Raw genomic sequence first — 23,294 nt, 5'->3', positions numbered from 1 at the left:
CACACACACACTCACACACACACTGTCTCTCTCTCTCTCACACACTGACGTCACAGGTTGGCTAAAGCATGGTCTGGCCATAAATCACCTCTAGCTGTAGCTTTGTCCCATTAGAGCAAGGAGAAAAACCTAATTATGCTTGATCAAGAAGAACACTCTGCGCAGACAGAGAACGGAGAGAGGGGAGAGGTAATAAAAGGAAGGACAGAGTTAGGCAAAGAGACAGGGAGAGTACAAAACAGGAGGAAAGGGGAGGCAGTAAAAGGAAGGAACAGCAGGTTGGAGAATGGGGGGGGGGGGGGGGGGGGGGGGGGCAAGTAGGAGGAGAGGAGAAAAAGAAAAGCTTGCTTGGTTGCTTTTTGTTTCTTTTCACGATAAGTCCAGCTGATATCTCTAAGGCAAGCGTTGGCATAAATCAGGGCTCACTCTTCGCCCTTCCAGCATGCGTCTGCTCTGTGGTATCCGTGCATACGTTAATCTCTTCACCTCTGCCTCTCCCAGCCTGCAGCCACTCAGGGCTATTAAGTGATTGATTCTCATGGGAGGGAAAACTGACACTGCAGCCCACGGCCACAGGGAAGCCTTACAGTTTTCTAACCTGTAGTCAGGAGCTTAGTGTAAAGTCACATTACCAAGCATCCAATCAGTGCTGTTACACCCAATCCTGTTAAGGCTTTCATGAGATGTTTCTTACAACACATACTGTAATTGGCAATTTCTCTTTGCTATAAAGCACAATCCCAGGCTTAGTGCCAAATCTAGATGGGTGTATATTATAATACTTTCTGACTGGTAAACTCACCATAGTGTGGTATGATGGCCCAGGCCATAGCAGATGCATAGATCTCTCCAATCATCCAGAACATACACAGCCAGCTGAGGTGTTCTCCCCTTTTCTCCCTGGACAACACCTCTGCAAAGAAGGAGAAAACAATGGGCACAGCGCCTCCTATCCTGAAAGAACCAGAGAGAATGGGAAAGTGAGTGGGAGTGAGGCAGGCAGAGCCAAAAACAGAGCAGCGACTGAACCTTATTGATCTTTATGTTTTACACTTGCTTTGGTTATACATGCTTTGCCTTACTCCCTCAGTTTGTGGCCTTCCACTTAAGTATAACAAGTCAGGCATCATCTAATAGACCTTATTCAGCATTTTCTCTGTGCAAAGTGTTTTTTGGATTGTTTCGGGATAAACTGAAGGCTCATTGCAAACATTACAGAGGAGACAAAATAAGCAGAAAATAAGCACAGCTAAGCATATATATCCCCCCCCCAAACATAATGCGAACAAAAAAAATTCTCAGTGCCAGTTCCTCATGATTCAGTGGCACAGGTCGCATATTGGCAGTTTGGAAAGCCATTTCAATTACTCTGAAGGTCTGTGGGGAGAATGATGTAGACACAATTAGTGAATTAGCTCTTAAAGGAACCGTTACACTGCCAAAGAAGGGGACACAATAAATCACTGTCTGCAGCATGTTTCTCTCTTGCAAAGGGCTGACACACCGTCTGGCAGAGTATTCATTTTCACACACTCTGAAATACACTCTGGTTATTTTAAGAGATTCTGTGACTGCAAGAATGCATATTGTTAAGTTTTCTTTATAATGTGAGGATGTCAATGGCTACAACATTCTTACACACTGGCAGTTAATAGTTTTTACTTATCTACTTTGCAAAAGCAGGAGAAAATTATATTCATGTAGCTGGAAAGGAAACTTGACAGATGTATTGTAAACAATGATGATAAAAGAGTCAGAATCTACAGACTTTGTGAGAGAGAAACAAGCTTTAAGACATCATTAAAGGAAATTGCTCTCAGCTTTTTCTCAACCACTTTGACAGTTATTCAGTAGAAGTCAACAAAGGGAGTGATAATTAGGAGAGACAGAGACTCAAATAGATTTTGAGGTGCACTATTTGAGTGGACTTTCACAAATTGCCCTGCCATCCTCGTCGGCCGCAGAATGACCTCCACTGCACCAGACTTACCCGAAGCCTGCAAAGAGACGGCAAAGGAGGAAGAAGCCGTATCCCTGGACGAAAGATGACAGGAAGGCGAAGAAGCCATTCGTGGACATGCAAATGAGGAGGCACTGTCTGCGGCCCACTTTGTCTGACATCCCTCCCCAGAAGAGCGCCCCAACCATCATCCCCAAGTAAACAACACTGCCTGCAGAGAGAAGGAGAAAAGAGGGGTCTGATTTTTGTTTGCTTTAACATACAGTGCATTGTCTCACATCTCTATACTCCTGCATGTGCTTATGTTTTAATGAGTTTGTATCTAGGACTACTGCAACAATTTGGGAGATTATAAAGATGATTTTGGTGTCTCTGCTTTCATCAGTTTTTATCTCAAAGTGAACAAATGATTCACCACCCACAGTGTTTTTTTCACATATAATTTTCTGGCTTCTCTTCACAAAATTATACATCCTCTCTTGAAACAGTATGCACATTATTATTAATAATTATCACAAATTTAAACCTAGAGCTCTTAAATTTGGCCACTGGGTGGTTGATATGTTTGATATGGCAGACTTTTAGCTCTGTTTTTGGTCTCCACCAACTCCTGAGTTAAATATTTGGCTTCTTAGTTGCTAAATGCTCCACTATGTTGTATGTATGCTAGCAGCTAACCATGATGATGATGATGACAGTAGAGAATTATAAGAAGCTTTGAAGATCAGTGGAACTGAACGTGTTAATATAGTTACAGACATTCACACAAAAGAGAGCCCAGAAAGTTAACCATTGTTTTTAACAAAGCAAAGAACAATTATGCCAGACACCCCCTGCTGAAAGATCTCCACAGGCTTGCTCTGTTAATTCTTAAATCACCATTTACCACAAAATAATACTCACTGAGGTAAATTTGAACTTAGTGGGGCGACATTTTGAAAATATCTCAGTCTAAATAGTCAAAGTCACCCTACACTGACTCTCAGCCAAGAAGCGTTTTAGGAGTCGTGTCCTCTAAATGTGCCTCCGCTGGCAAATGGCAAAGTGTCAGATTAAAAATATGGAGCAACATTAAGCTTGTGTCTGCATTGTTGCTGAGTGTTCATCAGTGAAGTGGAAGTTCTGTTGAATGACTGACTCCATATGGAATGCTAAATTTGCAGATGATCATGCTGTTTTGAAAAAGGGGGGGGGGGTGAAATAACTGCTAGATGCAAGTGCTGGTGTCACTAAAAAACATACACACATACACACATATTCAAGCTACATGTTAGGCCTATGCTTTCTATTTTTTTATTTTTTTTATTGACAAGAAGTGATTGCCACACACACAATGTCCAAATAAAAATCATAGTATTCCTGCTACTCTGACTGGATCATTAAAATTACAGCACCGACTGAAGGCAGTGAACCTGAAAGCCAGTTGGAAAACCCTCAGCCCCAGTAACACACTCTAACATTGATGAGTAAATACAGTGTGTAAAGGAGTGAAAACATTCTCCGATCAATGAGGAGACAAATGTGAACAGTAATGCAGGGTGACTTTACAAAAGGGCCCTCCGCACTCTTTTAATCTCTCTCATCACAAATGGGATCAATGCACCGACAAAACAGCATTGATTTCTCTCACTGATCATCATGATTCTGCTCTGGAGAGAGGCGCCTGTTGTTACTGCTTTAGTCTACATTGTATCTGGCATTGTGCGGTTTGCAGCCTTCGTGGACATACAGGGTCTGACACAAAGAGCAGCTCCAATTGGATTCATTTTTTTCCATTTAGAAATTTCTTTCCTGCTATTTCTCTTCCAGGCTAAAACACTGAATAGTTTACTAAAAGATAATACAACAGTGATGTTTTGTCTTGATCCATCTCCAGACACATAAACATAAACCTGAGAGGATATTTGTATTCATAAATCCACACAAAAAGAAGAGTGACTCAGCCGTAGGGACACTTTGCTCATCCTATTACAATAATCTTAATAGCAAGATGTATTTCCTCTCTGTAATGTCTGCAGTCAGGTCTCTTCTCCTCTACTGTGAGCAGATATCTGTTTGACTCTCTCGCTCCGGGGGTCAAAACCCAGGCTATCTGTCACATTTGGCAGCCATCTAGATACTCAGTGCCTGAAGGTACCATAAATTCAATTCTAAATTTAACGGAAGTCTTCAGTCTATGCACAGTTCACATTTGCTTCATTAAGGAGAGCGTTAGATATACAGTGCACAGGCAAACACCCACTGGCCCCCCATTTAAATGTCATGCATCCAAACATCCAGAGGCCTTTTCATTTTGTTTCTGCACTTAACTTTCCATACAAACAATAAATAGTTTCTTAAAGTTATTATTTTATTCTATTTTTTTTATTTTATTTTTTTTTGGTTCAGGGTTTTTAGAGATACTGGCATAAACAGACAAAGGCAGAACCTCTGATTTCTGCTACTTTAATGCCTTAAAAAAAAAGAAGGCAATAAAATTGTTGACTAATGAGTACATCCCTCACAGGACAGTCAATTACGTAATGAATTTATCGATGTTCTGTCCGACTTGCTGCACGGTATCTCAGAGCATGATGTCAGCACCAGGAGAGAGGAAAGTACTATACAGTGGTGTAATATAATTTTAAAATAGCGCAGACATCCTTTAACATTATGAGGTCTGTCTTATCACCAAAAGAGCAAAAAGTAGCTTGTGTAGCATTAACCTGTCATATCAGAAAATAATGGTACATTCTCCAACACAGTCTTGTCTCCTTTGTCCCATTTCTACTTTGTTTATGAGTCGCACACTCCATTTTCAATGTGATGATACAGTCACATATTCTGTAGTGTTTGGACTCAAACCAAGCAGTTACCACAAGCATATTTTATTCCAAAGTAATGAATGGTTCATCTCATTGGATCACAGAAAAGTTTGTCAAAATACACAGTTCCTAATGTGGAAATATTAGATGAAGAAGAATAAAAATGAGCATTTACAAATGACAACTTTTACTGAATGTAGGCATCACAGAGACAGTAACTAGATAGTTTAACATTTTGAAGCCTCTCTACGTGGACCCAGCTTACATTTGCAATAATAATGCATTTTTTAAAGGTGATCCATTATCATAATATAAATGTCAGTGTAATTGTAAATAGTCTGCACCTGATGGTCCCTATGAACCAGTTCTGTTTAGCAATCCACTTAAATAGTATAACATATATCACCCATGTTTCAACATTTCATTAAACTGATGCTGAGGCTACAGTCAATCTGTCAATACTGAACACATTGCAAAAGATAAGGCTGGACCATGAGAGCTTCAGTTTTAATTAGTGAAAGCTCTTCTCTGAGTTCTATCACCCACTACTGCCCTGTCATTGATTTAGTACAGCTATAAATGTAGGTTCTTTCTCAGCCCTGCACACTAAGAAGAGGGATACAATCAATATGCTTCACTTCAGCCTATTTTTAAGACTGAAGGAGGGTGAAACGTAAAGGTTTGGTTCCACATACAGGCAAAATGTACACCGATTAGACGTGAAATCCTTGAATGGATGCCAGCTGGTACAAATGTCTCGCCGCGAGAGTGTGAAATACAGCTGAATTTGGACTTGATGACCCATATAGACTCTGAGCACCATCAGAAAATGACAGTGTGTCAGGAGACCTCTCAAGCAGAAGCAAAAGGTTTTGCCCCATGACACTCTGTTGAGATGTCAAAACACATCTCTAGGAAATGGTAAATATTCAGCAAAATCACAGGCACACTCTAAAGACAGACACATTGTTAAGGAGTTGCTCTTTTAGGCTGAGATGTGGAACATAACACAGCTACAAACACACACACACACACACACACACACACATACAGGACCAAAGAGTAAATCTAATTCATACATCAAAACACTACAAATACATTTAATCTTTTTTGGTGAAGCTAAAGTAGCCACAGGGGGCCTAGATGAAGGAGGGAGGATAAAAAATGAAAATTTATACTGGAGCAAGCAGAATGCAAGCAGATGAAATATGTGAGCAGAAGAAGAGAGAGCATCAGTGATGAAGGGTGTGTGTGTGGGGGGGGGATAAAAGAGAGAAAAAGGTAATGAGGGGGGAGAGTTCAGTAATTGCTGGATAGGGTGAGAGAAGGAGAGTGAGAAGGAAAGGAGGAAGGAAAGGGGGAAGGCCCTGGTGCAGTGTTTTCTGTCCTGTCACATCCTGAGGAGCCCCCTGAGAGCCGTGGGAGCGCTGAGCTGCATCACGACCTCTTCTCTGATTTCATGCTTTGATGCTCTTCACTCTTAGCGGCACAAACTGCTTCAGCATCTCGCAAAACACCCGTCCTGTTTTATTCATAATGATGTTACTATCATACAACAGCGTTGCCTGGTGCGCGCTATACTCCGTGGTACTCCTCAGCGTTTTACATTTTTCCTCTCCCTGTTTCTCTCTTGCCTTCAGTCTCTCCATTGCTACTTACTTCACCCCCCCACCCCCACCCTCCCTGCCATCCCCCCCCGCCCTCTCCTCCCCCCTTGTGCCTCTCTTCCCAACCTTTCCTCCATTTCTCTTTCTCTCAGCTTGCGTCCTACCCTATATCGCTTTCCAATTTCTTGGCTCACTTCTCATTTCCCCCCCCCCTCTCTCCCCTCTTCACCCCTGCTCCCACTCTCTTCTCCCCCGTGCTTCCCTCTCATTTATTTGCCTTAGTTTCCTCTTTGCTCCACTGTCATCAGCTCCTTTACACTGAGCGGCGTGTAATCACATTTGTACTACATCGTGTCAGTTTGATCGGATTCATGCCTCCGTCTTCTGCCTCCTCCGCAGAAAAAGAGATTGAAGCTTTTTGTCATATTTAAGTCATATCAGTGGGGGCAGGATTTCAATGAAATCTATATGAAAGTAACCTATTGTAGGGCTTAGAGTGCAGGGTTTAAAATGACTCACTCAGCATCAGTAATGATCCAACCTTCATTACATTAAAGACTGTGGATAATTCGCGTGAAATACAGCGATGCTATGAACCTCTGATAAGAGTGAGCAGTTAGACATGGTTTACTTGTGGCTGATATTGCTGGTGGCAGCAGGTTTGGTCCATATGCACGCTCAAATGTACACACACTCAGTCCCTGTTACACACACACACACACGCACTCCCCCCTGCTTCCTCTCCCACACAATGTGGAGCTGCACTACTCAAGTAGTGTAATCTCTGCAGTGACGCTGCGATCTTACTGCAGTTTAGCCATGCTCAGCTGCCCCTGGACCACGCAGCCCCACACAGCCTGCCAGCTGGCTCATATGGGCAGGGAGGAAAAAATGAGTGGGGGGATTGTAGAAGGAGAGAGGAGACAAAAATGGGAGAAGAAGTCATGTAGAGATGGAGCTTGAGAGGAGACGGAGAGTGAAGCTGGGACACAGAGAAGCCAAATAAAGAAAAACGTACTATGAGATCAGAAGGCAGGGGAAGTAAGGATGAAAAGGAGAGGAAAATAAAGTAGAGCGGAAGGAAGGAAGGAAGGAAGGGGCAAGTATCAACGGTGGAGAAGGAGAGGTGGCTGTTAAATGAAAACGAGGAGAGCCGAGTTGAGAGAGTCAGAGGGACAAATGAGGGGAGGTTCAGCAGGGGAAAGACAGCCTAAGAGAACAAATAAGTAATGATAGGGTGATGCGTTCCCATTGTCTGTTGTGTCTGAGATGATAGCTGAGCCTCTCCCTCACATTGTTGGTGTACTGAATACCACCAATCTTCCACCTCTCTGCTCCCATCCACCCACACCTCTATCCCCGTTACTCCTCTCTAACTTGGCAGTCTCTCTGCTTCAGAGCTGTCCCTCCTCCTCTCCTCTCCCCTGTTCATCACACATATTGCATTTCACGGTGCTTGTTTTCCCTCCTGCTTCCTTCCCACATCGTCCACCCCTATTTAAAGTATTTCACCTCCTCCTACACCCCAACTCTCCATCCCTCATTCCCATGTAGCATTAAAGATTCCTGTGAGATCTGGATACTCGCAGGACCAAATTGAATTCAGTAATCTAATCAGCATTTTAGTCATCCATCCTATTCAGGCCTTTGCGTTTTTCATACTGCATTATCCCATTACACTCAGCTCAGTCCATGCAGCTTGCCTCTGTCTCTGCCTATTATATGATTAATGGAGCTGCACAATGCAACTGTGATGGGAGCCCAGCTCAGGTGGAACTAACCAAACACCAAATGGCTCTTTTTGAAATGTTTTCAGACTGTAAGGAGAAATTTCCAAAAAAATAATTTATTTCTTGTGTGCTGTGGTCAGCTATGTCTTTGAACGTTTGATTTGTTTGAAAGCTACTTGTTTTGGGGGGATTATCCTCTAGAATGGCCAGTTCAGCCATTGTACTCCTAACTCCATCTTTGGTTATGTCAGCAGCAATCCATGTGCCCTCTCTGAAACACCTGCCAGTCACTACATTTACATACATACAAGGATTGCTTTAATTTGACTTTGGGTGCAATTATTTAAAGGTGCTATACGTAACTTTTTGCTATCGCAACATAGCATTAGCATTAACAGCTGTTTTCTTTCAGCCATTGTTGCATTTACAAGACAAGGGGTTACAATATGCTCTGTGGACAGTGCTGCTTCTTCGTCCTCTCATGTTAGACTGAGAGCAGGGATTTTCTACCTCACTATCACAAAGTAGCATTAAAAGACAGAACAGACTGGGGCTACCTGGTTGGCATGTTAGCTTCAATAGAATAAAAGTGATAAAAATAGAGGCAAAAAGAGTCTGTTATGCACCTGCTCACGCATAAAAAAAGCCATTTAAACAAATTGTTACACATATACCTAGCCAAGAAATCAGGTTTTTCCTCATATAATCTAGCTGTGGAAATCAGGTGTCCCAATGACAGAAATCCTGTTTGTTTTATTTAGACTAGAAAGTTGACTGTAACCTTGCCCCTGTGACCCCTGAAGGCTAGTCTTTATCGCCACCACCAGACCAGCATGAAGAGGATATCTTATTATAAGGTTGTCACTGTCTGTAAGAACCTTGCTTTCTTGCTTGCTTGAAGAGGTTATATAAAACAAGTGAAAAATGAGCCCAACCTAATGAAAATTATTAACAGAATTAACTGGCTGTTGTTTTTTTCTGCACTTTAAGGCAGTAAAATATTGCCATGGCACCTGTAAAACATCAACTCACCTCATTTTGTTGGCTGTAATTAAGTGTAATTACTCTGGAAAACTACAAATGGATACCAGCAAGGTCATAGTAATCATGTAGGCTATGCTCAGACATGCACACATACGCACACACATATACACACTCGCACACACACCAATCATGTTCACCTCAACGGGGAGGAGCCTAAGGGCAATCAGTAGGAGAAAGGAGAGGAGAATGGGGGAGGATGGGAGAAGAAAAGAGAGGCACATAGAATGGAGGGTGAGAGGGAGGGACAGGGGGTGAGGGATGGAGTCACGAACAAGGAGAAGCAGAGCGTAGAGCATGAATGCCTGCGGGACTTTGCTTGGCTGGAGAGGAATAAAAGAGTTTACATGGATACTTGGAAAGAGACAGAAAAATGAAGGAGCACAGTGCACAACATCATGTGAGGATTTAACACTGACTCCACACAGACACAATATAAACAAACGATTTAATCATGTCTAAATAATATTTACACTTCCAACCTGAGCAACCTATATATTTAGGATCATTTAGATGCAATAAAGCAGCATTTATTAACTAACTATCAAGCTTGTATACATTTAGTTTAAGCATAACCAAAATAAAAGTGCATATTCAATTTTTTTTTATTTTACACATTTACCCTCTGCAATCTGAATTTTTCAAACTTTTTGTCACATTCTCCATTCGCAAAGAGACCCCGTCGTATCAATTTTGCATCAGATGTTGCGGCGCAGTTGATGTATTGTCATGTCTCACTGTGGCAGTTAGTATCTAAGGGCTGTGCGCCTGATTTAATGTCCTCGCCACTCTGGTACTGACACAGTGAGTCAGCCCCCAGTACACGGCTCTGTGGTGATGGATTATACACCTGCAGCCATGGGGACTGCTGGGACTCCTGCTCAACACACAGAGCACACAGGGAATACTAGCTACCTTCTTAATCCTGACACGGAGACCAGTGGACCGAAACGCACTCATCCACGTGAAACACGAGTATAGGATAAAGTGTCACACATATAGCACAAACACACAGAACTAATCATTTGTCTTTTCAGTCAAACTGTACCCCACAGAAAGTACAGAGTGGCCTTCCCTTTTGTCCAGGTTGTACACTAATTCAAACCATGAATGTGCAAAATCCATGATATTGGCATAAAACTCTACTGGGGCACAGGCATCCCGCCACAAATCCAATCGTAAGTTGTGTTGTCACTCGTCCTGCTTAGTTATCCATCATACTGATCAGACAATGTGTTCTGATCATTGACTAGTTATTTAAAGGGGTACCCCCTCCATTCAGTCTGTCTGCTACACAAGGTTGTTGGACTCGTGAGAAACAGATTTTACAAAAACCTATGGATCAGAGGTCAAGATTTTAACCTATAGGCCTCGGCACGAGTCCAGTGTCAAAAACACTGAAACCTGCATTACCTGCCTTTTACCACCAGTTTGTAATGTAATGTTACCAAAGGTGTATTGTAATGCTGAAAGTATTAAGTGTCTGGGCACATGCAACTTAATTATTGGAGGAATTGCATTTTTTCCTGTTAATACAAGTAGATGCATGCATACTTGGCAACACTCAAGCACACACTGTCTCCCTTACCTAGCCATCCTGAGCTGGAGTTGGGCACACACATGTCCGTCTCTGCACTGGGCAGCACAAAGCCCACCACAAACACCTCCACCCCGTCTGACATGAGTGCTAGCCCGAGCACCAGGAACAGCTGCCACTGGAACCTCCCGTGGCCGCACTCCTGGATGATCAGCTCGTACTGTTGGGCCAGCTCCTCCTCATCAGCCTGCCTCTCTTGTTCCAGCTCCTTATGGTCCCTTGTGGCGTCTGACACCGGCTGCCCCAGTGCCACCTGGCCCTCCTTATGCTTCCTGTCCCCTGCTGAGGGGATCCCCTGGTACTCGCCCTCGTAGATCTCGTCCTCGTCGTCGTGGCCCTCTGTGGCATCACTGGAGCCCTCCTCGTTGTCATGGTAGCCCTCTCCGTCCTGCCTCGGGGGGTTCCGGTAGAAGTCCTCATCTTCATCCTCCTCATCCTGGAATCGGCTGTAGTTGCGGTGGGATGAGTACTCATCTGTTGCGCGGTCCACCACCTTGTTGACTTTCTTTGCTGCGTGCCGCTTGGCCTCCTTGACCATGTCCTTGGCCCCCTTTGCCAGAGAAGTCCTGTTATTGTAAGTGTCCTCCATTCTGGCTCCACCAGTAGGTCTTCACGGGGGTTCAAAGGATACTCAGGAGTAGAAGAAAGAGGGAAGATGGGCGAGACAGGTGAATGTAGGCTGACGGGAGGATTGCAGGAATGGTGAGATCAGTGGGTCTCAAGATGCAGCAGGGAAGAAAACTCTTGAGTCTGCAGTCACCACAGGAGATAACCCACAATGGCTGTGGCAATCATCGGCCAGGCTGAAAGAGACGGGGGAAGGGTAAGAGACAGGCAGATAAAAAAAGAGAGGGAATGAGCAAGAGGAAGGAAGCAGGGGGATCAGAGAGAAAAGAGAAGGAAAGTAAGAGAGAGGGAGATGTTCATCAGATAGCGTCCGTAACTCATGTCTCCCCGGCTACATTCGTAACTATCCCAGACTAACAGGTGACATCCCAGTGACAGCATATACCCTCTTTAATCATTCACTCGCCTTTCTCCTGGGCCTTTTAATCATTTGGAGTGATGTGAGAGGAGAAAATGGCTTTGGCTGTATAGTTTTCAGTTTTTATTCAAAATGAACATTCAATTTTTAGGGGTGCTTTCCTTGTTCCATAATTTCATGAGTCGGGCCATAGTTTTGAAGAGATGAGCATTTTAAACAAGAGATGCTGAATCTGCTGACTCATGATCAGCTCTGAGGAGCAGAAGCTAATAAACAAGGCTCTGCTCGAAATCAATTTGCCCCCAATAAAAAGCTGGTTTATTATAATGGGAGTGGCGATCCAACCGGAACGGCACTGTCATATTTAATCCGCGCAAAGAAAGGAGGAAAGGAGACGTGGTCACATGTGGATGCATGGATAAACGCACACTCAGACACAGACTCACACACAGAAGCATGCACATTACTGTCTGTCCTCTAGGGAGCCTAATTATGTGTAGGGCAGGTGTTTTTAACGCATAAAATGGGTCACACTCGCGCACAAGAAGCATGCATAAAGAGATGAACACAGAGACTATCTCGCACATCTCAGACATGCTATGCACATATGTGAGTGTGTATGTGTGTGCGCACACAGCATGGATGGGGGAAGCCCTCTCCCATCTTGGCAGGCCAGTGCTGAAGGGAGGGAGACCCCCCCCCCAGCGTAACACTGCAAATGACGCAACGCGATTTCACACAAGCGCTTAAACTGTGATCTACAGTTCATCATCACATTGCCTCAGCAGGCTCACGCCGGCCTGCTTATTCTATCATTTGTCATGGCACAGATGCACAACTGTTACCAAGCAAACACAAAATTAGTTAAAATCCTCAATTTCTCACATCACACGAAACACTTCTAGATAAGATAGAGTGCATACTCAGGAGTAGGGTGGGGATGAGTCAGAGCTGTCCAGTGAGAGTGTGTGTGTGTGTGTGTAAGTGTATGTGTGTGTGTGTGTGTGTGTGGTCAGAGCTGCCCAGAGTGTGCGGTTCCCGTGTGTCTAGGAGCTGCTCACCACAGCCCTCTAATGAACACTGAAGCCTTGTCAGGAGGACACAAATCACAGGGCCAGCTCCAGCTCCCATAATGCCATTTTACTGGGCAAAATGACACTGCTGATTCAAGGTGACTCTACTAATCCCTTTTGGCTCATTGGATGACTCCTGTGGTTATGAGCGCGCTCCTTTACACAGGGGCAGATAATTTTTTAATACCTCCACTGACACAGGTGGTGCCTCAGACATTGTCCTAAGGATGATTCATAACAAACAGCTTTTTAGCAATCTGTTTGTTTTCCTTTGTATAAAAGCAAGTGGATCACTGGTGAGGTGAACATGAAACATTTGAATAAAGTGGATTTTGAATTCCTCAGTGGACTAACACCCCGCCAGGAGCATGTCAGAGATTGGCGGTGTCACTGACCTGGTGCCATTTATTGTTTTGGGGATCGGGTCATGTCAGCTATCACACACAGTTTTTTGTTTTTTTTTATTTAATAGCAAGCGTGCACACACGTACACACACCAGGCAAAAAGGTGGATACATCCTGGTGGGGCCTGCCTGTCAGGGAATCAATGGAGTGTATGGTGAGGCCCGCTGTCAGTGGTGATGAAGCTCAGAGGACGCCCGAGCACACACACGACCAACCTCACCTGACCACAGCTGACGAGACACCGACAGCACAGACAGCCCAAGCGATGAGAGCAATCGCAATCAAACTGGATAAACCACCAGCATTCCCAAACAAACCAATCTCTGTTTTATTCTGTGCTGTCTCTACTCCACTCAGTCTCTCCTGCATCTTCTTTATTTCTCACCCCACTCTCAGGCTCCCCTTTTAGCATCTATTGTTTCCAGTGATGCCTGTTTGTCAGAAAATGCTCATTCTTCCATCTAAAATCATCTGTGCGTTTTTAGACCATCAACATCTTGATCGTCCTTTTTTCTACTTATTGTCTTCACCAAAGCCTCAGTATCGGTCAGTGCATCCCTGACTGTAAAACCAGTATTTGTACATCTCTAGCAGGTCTTGGTTTTCTGTTATACCTGTCATCTTTACCTTCTTAACAATGTTCACTTCACACCATCATTACTTACCAAACTGTCTAAACATTCATTATTGACAACAATCCAACAAGGTGATGAGGAAATGTACTGGAACATAAAGAAGCTGCATCCACACCATCCACCCAGGGCATAGCCGCGCTCTATAATTAGAATAAAGAGAGTTTATATAGAGTGTGTACCTTTGCTGTGAACCATGTGAGTATAGCTGAAAATAGGCCTTGCCCTGGCAATACCCTCTGTCTGCATGATGGATAGTGGTCCTGCTTTCCTTCAACCTCTTTAAAATACTGAAAACACTAGGTCAGGTATCACTTGGCCCCAAATCTCATCTTGCATGAACATAAAGATAAATGAAGAGATAAGAGCCACAGGAGCTTTGGCCATAAATCCAACTCAAGGCAAGCAAGAGTGTATGTGTTTAACCACCTCTGCCCATTTTAATGCTCTTTTGTTGCTTATTGTGAATCACTTCCCAAAAGTGGCTTGAGTCAAACTTGAGTAATGATGATAATAGTAATAAACAGCCTTGGTCAGAATAGCCTAAAACTTAATGAAGCATTTATCAGCACCGTAAGAGGTTCCTATAAGCAATGTGCTTTGTCAAAAGGATTGCTGTCAGTGTCTGTGCCAATCTAGCTCACGTCCAGCTGTCACCAAACAGACAGGTATGGGCACGCAGGTTGTTAGAATAAGAAGTTAAAAATCAATTCTGGCCTTAGAATTTCAGGTTGCTTGACCCACAACTGCTGGAGGAGACGAATACTTAATATTTTTCATGAGAACTTGAAGGAAAATCAATAGTCTCTCTCTTTTTTTTTTTTTTTTTTGGCTAAATGCAGTTCGGTAGTCCAGACACTGGCTCTTTCACAGAACAAAAAAATGTAACAATGTAAGCAATTAAGGCAGTCATACACTGCAACTATTCTTCTAATTTAATAATAAATACTCGATGCTTTGCAGAAATTGCATTTTTCCACCTTTCTTGCTTGTTTCTAAATATCATGTGCACTATATATTGAAGCAGTTTAACAGTTTGCGTCCTTTGCCTTGCATGAATTGCAAAATGCTCTCCATCTCACTCAGGTTTGACTTGTCACTGTCCTGCCCTTTCAAAGGCACGCAAAAGCACAAGCGGCTCGATGGCTGGGGTTTGCTCTATTAGCATCAGAAAAGAGCAGGTCCAATCTCTAAGTGGGCAGAGCCGCATGTAATCCCATCAAAACGGAGAGCCCGTGACCTCATCTGGAAGGCAGAGGCCCTAACCAGCCCGGGACGTCTTCTGTTAGGAGATTTCATCAAACGCTGATGCTATTACCGACTGAGTGGATGGAGGGGTGTGTGTGTGTGTGTGTGTGGGGGGGGGGGGGGGGGGGGTTACAGGAAAAGAATAAGTGGTGTCTGGATAAAAGAACTTGAAAAGAGAGGGAGAAAATATTGTTGTGGTCAGGGAATAGAATAAAATAATAGTGTGAAGTATTAGTAGTAGTACTAGTATAGAAGAGAATCATGTCACCACACAGATGGCATCTTTCCGAGCACTTAAGCTTCATATTTCATCTCTCTTCAACACTCAAAGCTCCTCCACTGAAGATAACAACTTCAAAAGCACAGCTGATTGTAAGCCATGTTAAATGTTGCATCATATAGATGCATACGTAATATATCTGTGCATACATAATGAAGCTGCAGCAGGTTGACACATCTACCATTCCGACCATTGCTATTATCAGCTTGAATTTATATTAAAACCATGAGTGTTTTTGTTCTAATAAAGGCTACAGAATGCAACTGTGAATATGTTTGATTCATACATTGTTACTGTACAGACAGAGAGAAAAGATGTTTTGGAGTTTTCCCATCCCACCATGGAGAGGACAGAGTGTGTTGTCTGTTTTTCTTTTTTGGACCAGGCTGGTGTCTGTTTGATCCTCTTGGTAAACATATGGTCTTCCTGTCTTGCCAGACCTCGCTGCTGACATAATACAGCGCTTCTATAGGAGGTATAAAGCATAACATGCCACCACCACTGTCTGGTGCAGACCTTGTGTGTTGCGATGACGCAATAACACTGCTTAGGTAAAGGATGAGAGGTGAGGTTTTTTAGTTAGGTTTTTGTTTTTTAAACTAATTGATCAATTTGCCCAGCTGTTTGTGGGGCACTATGTTTGTATATATGTTGCCTAGAATTCACAAAGGTTGTAAGAATTGAAGGGAAAGGAATTCTCTCTGGCAGACACAAGGATGACTTGGATGTAATGTAAACTGTGGAGTTTAACTTAACCCCTAAAATAATGACTAATCAGTTAATTCTCTGTTTCCTTATTTGCCAGGGAAAGTCAACAAAATGTGCAGATGCAATCTTTCTGTGAGGCTCTCTCTACTCTCCGCTGCATCATCGCTGGCACAGCATACTTTGTACTGACTCCTTTCCTCCTTTCAACTACGAAACACTGGAATAGAAAATGTTTTCCTCTTAAAATAGCCTGTGTGATGCTGCATAACTTCAGGAAAACTAACAAAATTACAGGTCAGTGGCTGCTCGAGAGGGAGATGTTATTGAATGCAGAGGAGGGGCGTTGTGAATCACAATGAGATTCTTGTTTACTGTGGCAGAAAAAAAGAAAATCTACGTCAACTTGAAATCAATGATAAGTGGTGCCAAAGAAATGAATTCTGCAACCTGCAATCACTTTGCCTCATCTAACACTTTCCCCCCCCCCTCCTCATTGATGGACGCCTCGAGTGTTAACCCAGCAGGACTACTACAGCAGCCATTCGCATTGCAAACAAAGCACTTTGCCACAGATTTCCAGTTCACCGGCTGTGTGCCTGTCAATCGCTCACTGTCTCTTGAGGTGCAATTCACGGATGAGTCAGTTGCCTGCCTCCTGCATCCTCTCTCCTCTTTTTGGCGGCAGTGCAGAGTGCTTTAACTGCCCCAGGGCAGGTGGCTGGATTGCACTACAGCATGCACGGTTGGCAAGCCAACAACCCAAAACTCTGCTCATGCCAAGGACAAGTATTTCACAGAGAACGTGCTGTTGAATAAAAGATGGGTAAACTCTGAGCTCCAGTCAGTAGTCACCATAAACTAAACATCCAACTAAAGCTTGAACAAAGCACAGTTTAAGTAGGAAATTTCACTGATAGACATTATCCTTCTAGCTCAAATCAGATATATACAGATATACTACCAAGATGTACTGTACATAATGAATTTAAAGAAGGTTTTAAAATAATGAATGAATTCCACTAATAAAAAGCTTTGAAACTGAAACTAACAACATCCTTACTTATACCAGTTCTTATGCCTGTAGTCTACTTTCAGCTGATTATGCCAATTTCTCTCCACTTTTGCAGGAGGCATATGGACTCAGTTTAGTGCTTCAACCGCAAAAAAACACACATGCCCCGAAACAATCCTAACTTTTAACAAATGATAACACAAACTGATGAATAAATAATGAGTAAATCCTGTAGCCCAGCCTTGATGTTAGTTGAAGGAATCATTAATAAGATTCAACTAACTCAACAATATCACTTAATGTAGCTGATTACAGACGAACTGAAACTAGGAAATACTGGATTTTTTTGTAACTCTGAAGTGTTACACAGTCAGCATGTTTTCAGTGGGAAAAAGTAATCACTTACCGTCATTTATGGCGAGAAGAGTGGACTGTGCTGATAGTTAGCCATTGCATCAGAATCTCCTTTATGGGAAAAGAGGGGGGAAAAAAGAAAATCTTGTTGGCTTTTTTTTTTTTTTTTTTTTTTTAAACTGTAAAATAGGATGAGAGCTGATTGCCAGCGCACGACAATGCTTTTTTTTTCCCCCGATGCAGTCCTCTTGCTGCAGCACTTCAGGAAAAGAGAGAGGGAAAGAGAGAGATGGTGGTAGGAGGGAGGGAGGAGAGGAGAGGAGAGGAGGGGAGGGACGCGCGGGAAGGGTGGGGGTGGGGGGGGGGGCAGTGTAATCAATAATTGTATTTCATTGAGTGATGCGGGTAATTCCGTCTGATGGAACAATCTAGTTAGGTGACTGAATGACGTGAAACGCCGCAACGCATGAATGCTAATCAGACAAGAAAGGTCTAATTTAAGCAGGCTACAGTCGGGGCTTTTCGTCCCTTCACTTTAGAGCAGCCCACTGTTTTGCATGAATGTGAACCACGAGTATTTGTTTCAGTCTCGGTGAACATTACAAGTAACAGTGATAAATAGATTTGGACTCCTACAAGAAGGAAAAACTTGTCCGTTTGCTGCTTAGCAGAAAAGTTTTGGACTTTTTCTTAACATGCATGTGAGTTGTAAGGTTAGTCCTGGATCTAAATTCAGAGAACGCAATGATTTGTCTTTTTTTTTTCTTTTCTTTTTATATTTCAGTGTGTCCACAATCGACAGTTTTCAACTTTAACCACAACCTCTTTCACAAAAAGTGGAGCTGTCTGGGAGCTCACCTTGTTATGCAGAGTCGACTCCTGAAGCCGCACGGTGCATTTCAACGACTGTCTCTGTCCGTGGTGCTGAACTGACCGACCGACACCCGAGCGTCTCAGGCGGCTGAATGCCCCCCAAAGTCTGGTTGGGTGCTGATGCCACTTGTCGCCAGTTCTCTGAACACCCAGGCTTTTCTATGCGGAAATATGAGTCACAAGTCGTGAGTCGTAGTAAGGAAATGGCTAAGTCACGAATAAGAAATAGCTGAAGGAGAAAAACATGCTATATAGTACAATATGATAACGTCCTTGTGTGTGTGTGTGTGTGTGTGTGTGTGTGTGTGTGTGTGATCATCTCAAGCACTCTATAAATCACAACCCTTACAAGGAATTTCATCACAGTTTTGTTTGTTATAGGAGGAAAGTTTTTCCCAAGGACTTAAAAACTGACACACTGCCAGAACCAGTATGTATAGATATAGGCACAGTTGTATCCATAGCTAACATCACTTGAACAAAAACCTTGAGACTGTTTACTTACTGACTCTAACCATCCCTCCGCCACTGCCTCCATCTGACCTCATGTTAGATCGACTTGTGCATCAGCAGGAAAGAGATGGCTCAGTAAGGCATCAAATTAAGGTCATGGACCGTGAATGAAAACAGGATACCTAAACCATATACTTGAACCCCAACCCATACATATAGAAAAAGGTGCAGCCACTTAGTTTGCCTTTATTGTGTAAAAAGGATTCACTCAACAGTTTATGTATTGGCACTCATTTACATGTGGATAAACAGTCTCCACTTGGGGCCCAAATGTGACACATAACAGGAGGGTCAAGGAGTCCTGGCCCTCACAAGTTGGAGGAGGACAGATTATCCAATCAGAGTAGCTCCCATCTGAGTCATATCTGTCTGATAAGCTGCTGGCTGCCAGGATACGATGTGACTACCTTATTTATGCATTCCTGATGATTCTCCACAAAGGCGTCCAGCAGGGAAGCCACAGATTATTTCTAGTAGCTTCCCAGTCGCTATAAGAGGGCTGTATTTTCTTGTAAAAGGGAGGCACCTTCATAAAGTGCAGAGGCACCTCTCAAGCTGGATTAAACCTATTCTCACATCTGGGTGACCACATACAATACCAGAACTTGATCACCTGTGGCTACACTTTTGAGGGCCAGGAGCTCAATTGTTTCTGATCAAGTCTCAGTGACGGCCCTGAAAAGAACAGAGTTATACATGTAACTTTGGTTCTGTGAGTGTGATTGACAGCCAGAGATCTCACTCTGTCCCCCTGACACTTGATGAAAACACAGCTCGGTGACCCTGCGTCGTTCCAGATCACAAGTGAATTTGCAGGTATTAAAACTCAACCCGTATGTGAAATATAAATTCAGTGATAGTGCACCACCCCTGGCAATCCTTCAGAATCCATAAAACCACATTTACATTCATTATTCTTACTTTACACAATAAAGCCAGTAGAAGTGCTTACACATGGCTGCACCCTTGGTTACAGATTATGGTTTTACTTATGGTATTATTTTTGCAGCTTAGAGCTTGGGGTTCATGTTTATGGCTCAGATATTATATTGTTCTAATTTACAGCATGTTTTCACGTCATTTACACTCCACTGAATATAATTTAACAACATAAAGTAGCCTGTGCAGTAACTAAAGCCCTTGTTTCTCAGATGTAATCTAAGCACAATAAAGCACTTTCATGCCTCTCATGCCTGCAAATGATGACCACAGAGGGAGTAATACTATTGACGAACACCACACAAAGATTATACAATCCTGTTACAATAATTGCATAACCTAACACGGGCTCTTTGAGATAAGTAGGCTCTTTAGATGAAGTGTGAGACAGTGGCTGCCTGTATGCCTGCTATGTCAGATCCAAATGCCTCTGAAACCCGTGAGTGGTTCCTGGAGAAAGGGAGGGAGGGGAGGAAAAAAGGGAGATGACGGACTGATGCAAGCGCAGGGACATTCAGCCTTTTCAGTATTCACATCGTTAAAGCCTGCAAACTGTACCAGCGCTACCAGTGAGACCCAGTCCACTGCAGAAATGACTAAGAGGGAGCTCTTTGATGTATTACACCCTGTCCATCTGATTCCTTCTTCTCACTTTTAGTGGAACTAACCCTCATGTTAAAACGCCTTACTTGCAGTTAACAGTGTATCTTGGTTGTGCATTTGTTTAAATGCCAACACATGGCTCCAACACTGGTCGTGCATCATATTCACCACAAAGGATACTGAATAGGATTGTAAATGATGCACACGCACAACACAAAAGCATGCAAGGGCACACACACACGCATACACATAAACAAAACAAAACAAAAAAAAGATCTATCTTTTTCCTCTGAATTTGATGATTCACAGAAGCAGTGGCCTGAGGCTTGGGACACTCTCTGCCTTTGATTCACAGTTGGAAGACAACCCCCCCTCAAGCCATAAGACTCCATTTACTACTGCCGGAGAGCTGAGGAGCACTTAGCTTAATGTACGGGACAGTAGAATGACCCTCACACACACACACACACACACACACACACACACACACACACACATAGTCCACTGTGCATGCCGGCGCGCTCTCCTCTCTTGTAAGGCATACACTCTTCTCTTTGTCACATCAACATGCACACAAGTCAGAAAGATGCTCATGAATTTCAGTGTCTTTTTATTACAGTGAAAATACAACACATTCTCATATTTTCCAGAGCTTGCAGATTGGTTACTGACATGTAGGAAGAATAGCTGTCATGATAATGAATTCCCATGCCAAACTCAGCACAGGGAGCCTTATAGTAGTTGTGGGTACTGTAATGAGAAAGTGTCAGTGTTGGAATCGCATACAGTCGTGCTGGCCGAGCAATTCCGACCCATCAGTGCATAGGTATCCCTTGCATCTTCTCCATATGAATTGTATGTCTTGTGATATTTTCATCTTATCTGCATGCATTACATTGTTACATTAACACATGCATATATATATATATATATATATATGCACTTATACTCTATGTATGTATTCTATCTATAAAACACAGGAGGCATACTTAACTATTGTATATAAAACATGAAGCATGTAAATTTGTAGTTCAAATCTACCAAATATAAAACCACTGGTATTGTGTTGCATGGACGTTATGCAATGTTTGAATGCACAAACACTGCATCTTCCTACACACAAGGACAGTGCTGTGCAAAAGTTTCAGGCACTGAAGTTGAAGAGGATGCTGTCAAAAATATTCCCATGAGTCATTTTTATTCATCAATTAACCTCATGCAAAGTGCAGTAAACCCCCGCCTTTAAAACAGCACCAGTTCTCCTCAGTACACCCGTACTTAGTCATTTTGGAGAATTTGTCTCAGTTCCTCTGTGGATCTAGGCTGTCTCAGTGTCCTCTGTCTCTTCATGTAATCCCAGACTGACTCAGAGTTGTTGAGATCAAGGCTCTGTGGGGTCAGACCATCTGCTGCAGGACTCCTTGTTCTTCTTGTCTCTGAGGATAGTTCTTTATGATGCTGACTGTGTGTTTGAACCCATTGTCCTGCTAAAGAATTAATCTGGGACAGATCAGACACCTCCCTGATGGTACTGATGAAGGATAAGAGTAAAAACATCTGAAGTGTCTAAGAATTTTGCACAGTACTGTGTATACAGTAAATTGGTGTACATTACAACGGCTTTAAATTCCCATATTTCAAATATAACCTACTCCCCCAAGATCTAAAATGGATGTCATGTCTGCAGTGCCAGCGTTCCTTAAGAAATTAAGGAACGCTGGCACAGAGGTGGAGGCAGACCGGAACAACTGTCTGCTGCTTATCTTCATCCAGATTATAACAAACAGATGTGGACACTGACGGTAATTGTTTGTGCCTTTTGGAGATAGAGGCTCAGGCTAACTGATTTAGCCTCCATCTTTCTTCTCATCCTCAACTGCTCCTCTGCACTCGTACGGCTGACCATGTTATGCTGGACTCAGCATGGATCATATTGCATGAATATGTTACATAATAATGACAGAAAATTCTGCTGCCTTGTTGTCTCTCACCTGGTTGCTAATACTGTGTAATCTGAGGGAGAACAATAAAGCCACGCGTTTATAAGTGCCAGCGAATTTGCTACCGATGCATTCTGAAAGCAAAACAAAAGGACACTGGTGTCACTGATAGAGAGATGTGATGGATTAGAGAGGCCCAAGGGGGAAGTCCTGGTCCATCAGAATGTAATGAAAACTAATTTGAAAACAGCAGGCAGCTATGAATAACTCTAAGATGAGTTCTGGCAACATTGTCTTCAGTGAGAGGTCATCATTGTCTCATGCGAGAGAAAAATGGGTTGATAACATTACGATTGATGATAGCACATTAGTTGTTGTCTTCAGGAGTTATGGCTGTCTGTAAATATGTCTGACTGAAAATCAATCAAAGGCAGAGACAATTTTACACAGAGTTTGTCATCTGTAGTTTTGCAACAGGAATGCAAATGATGAAATGACACATGTTCATAATATCATCACTTGGAATCTATCAAAATGCAGTGTTAAAATATATGAGCACTGTAAGGAAAAAAAGTTCCATAACAAAGTCAACTTGTATAAGCGCAGAACATTATTTCCTAATTTCTGTTCTGTCTACCATTGCAAGGTCCTGAATAGTCTAACGTACCTGAGCTAAAATACCAGGGGGAAGAAAGTCAAATGGATTGTGATTATTGTCCTGGAACAGATTGAACAGGCTATGAGAGAAGAATGTGAGCTGAATCCCATTTCAACCCATGAGCCCAGGTGCATTTCTTTTGCTGAAAGGAAGGTGAAATTTACAAAAGGGATCTAAAGAGAGGTTCGAGGCAGTAATACTGGCTTTAATCTAACCACTATCAACAGTAGCTTATTACCTTTGTCTGCAGCAAAGGGAAAACATTATACGGAGTGGTTACAGAATGGAGGTCTGTCTCTATCATCTGTCTCCATCAACCTTAAACTCAGGTC

At 42.9% G+C, this 23,294-nt stretch overlaps 1 protein-coding gene across 2 annotated transcripts in view; it reads right to left on the bottom strand.

The window, feature by feature from the left end:
* The window catches only part of sv2ca (synaptic vesicle glycoprotein 2Ca), a 29,404-nt gene extending 11,003 nt beyond the window's left edge, over window positions 1–18,401 (bottom strand). Inside the window, exons 1-5 of one of the 2 annotated variants that reach the window (XM_018669655.2) lie at window positions 18,295–18,401; window positions 17,489–17,547; window positions 10,731–11,542; window positions 1,991–2,171; window positions 803–954 (exon numbers count right to left, since the gene is read on the bottom strand). In XM_018669655.2, the coding sequence (XP_018525171.1) occupies window positions 803–954; window positions 1,991–2,171; window positions 10,731–11,328 (931 nt within the window). In that variant the 5' untranslated portion in view covers window positions 11,329–11,542; window positions 17,489–17,547; window positions 18,295–18,401. Of the gene's footprint in view, window positions 1–802; window positions 955–1,990; window positions 2,172–10,730; window positions 11,543–17,488; window positions 17,698–18,294 lie in introns of those variants that run through there. The other variant, XM_018669654.2, reaches the window with a different exon arrangement.
* Between the last annotated feature and the right edge of the window lie 4,893 nt (window positions 18,402–23,294).

The sequence above is a fragment of the Lates calcarifer genome, linkage group LG13 (assembly GCF_001640805.2).
Source record: "Lates calcarifer isolate ASB-BC8 linkage group LG13, TLL_Latcal_v3, whole genome shotgun sequence".
Classification (NCBI taxonomy): domain Eukaryota; kingdom Metazoa; phylum Chordata; class Actinopteri; family Centropomidae; genus Lates; species Lates calcarifer.
The sequence above is the reverse complement of the archived record's forward strand: the minus strand, read 5'-3'. Positions and strand labels throughout refer to the sequence as shown.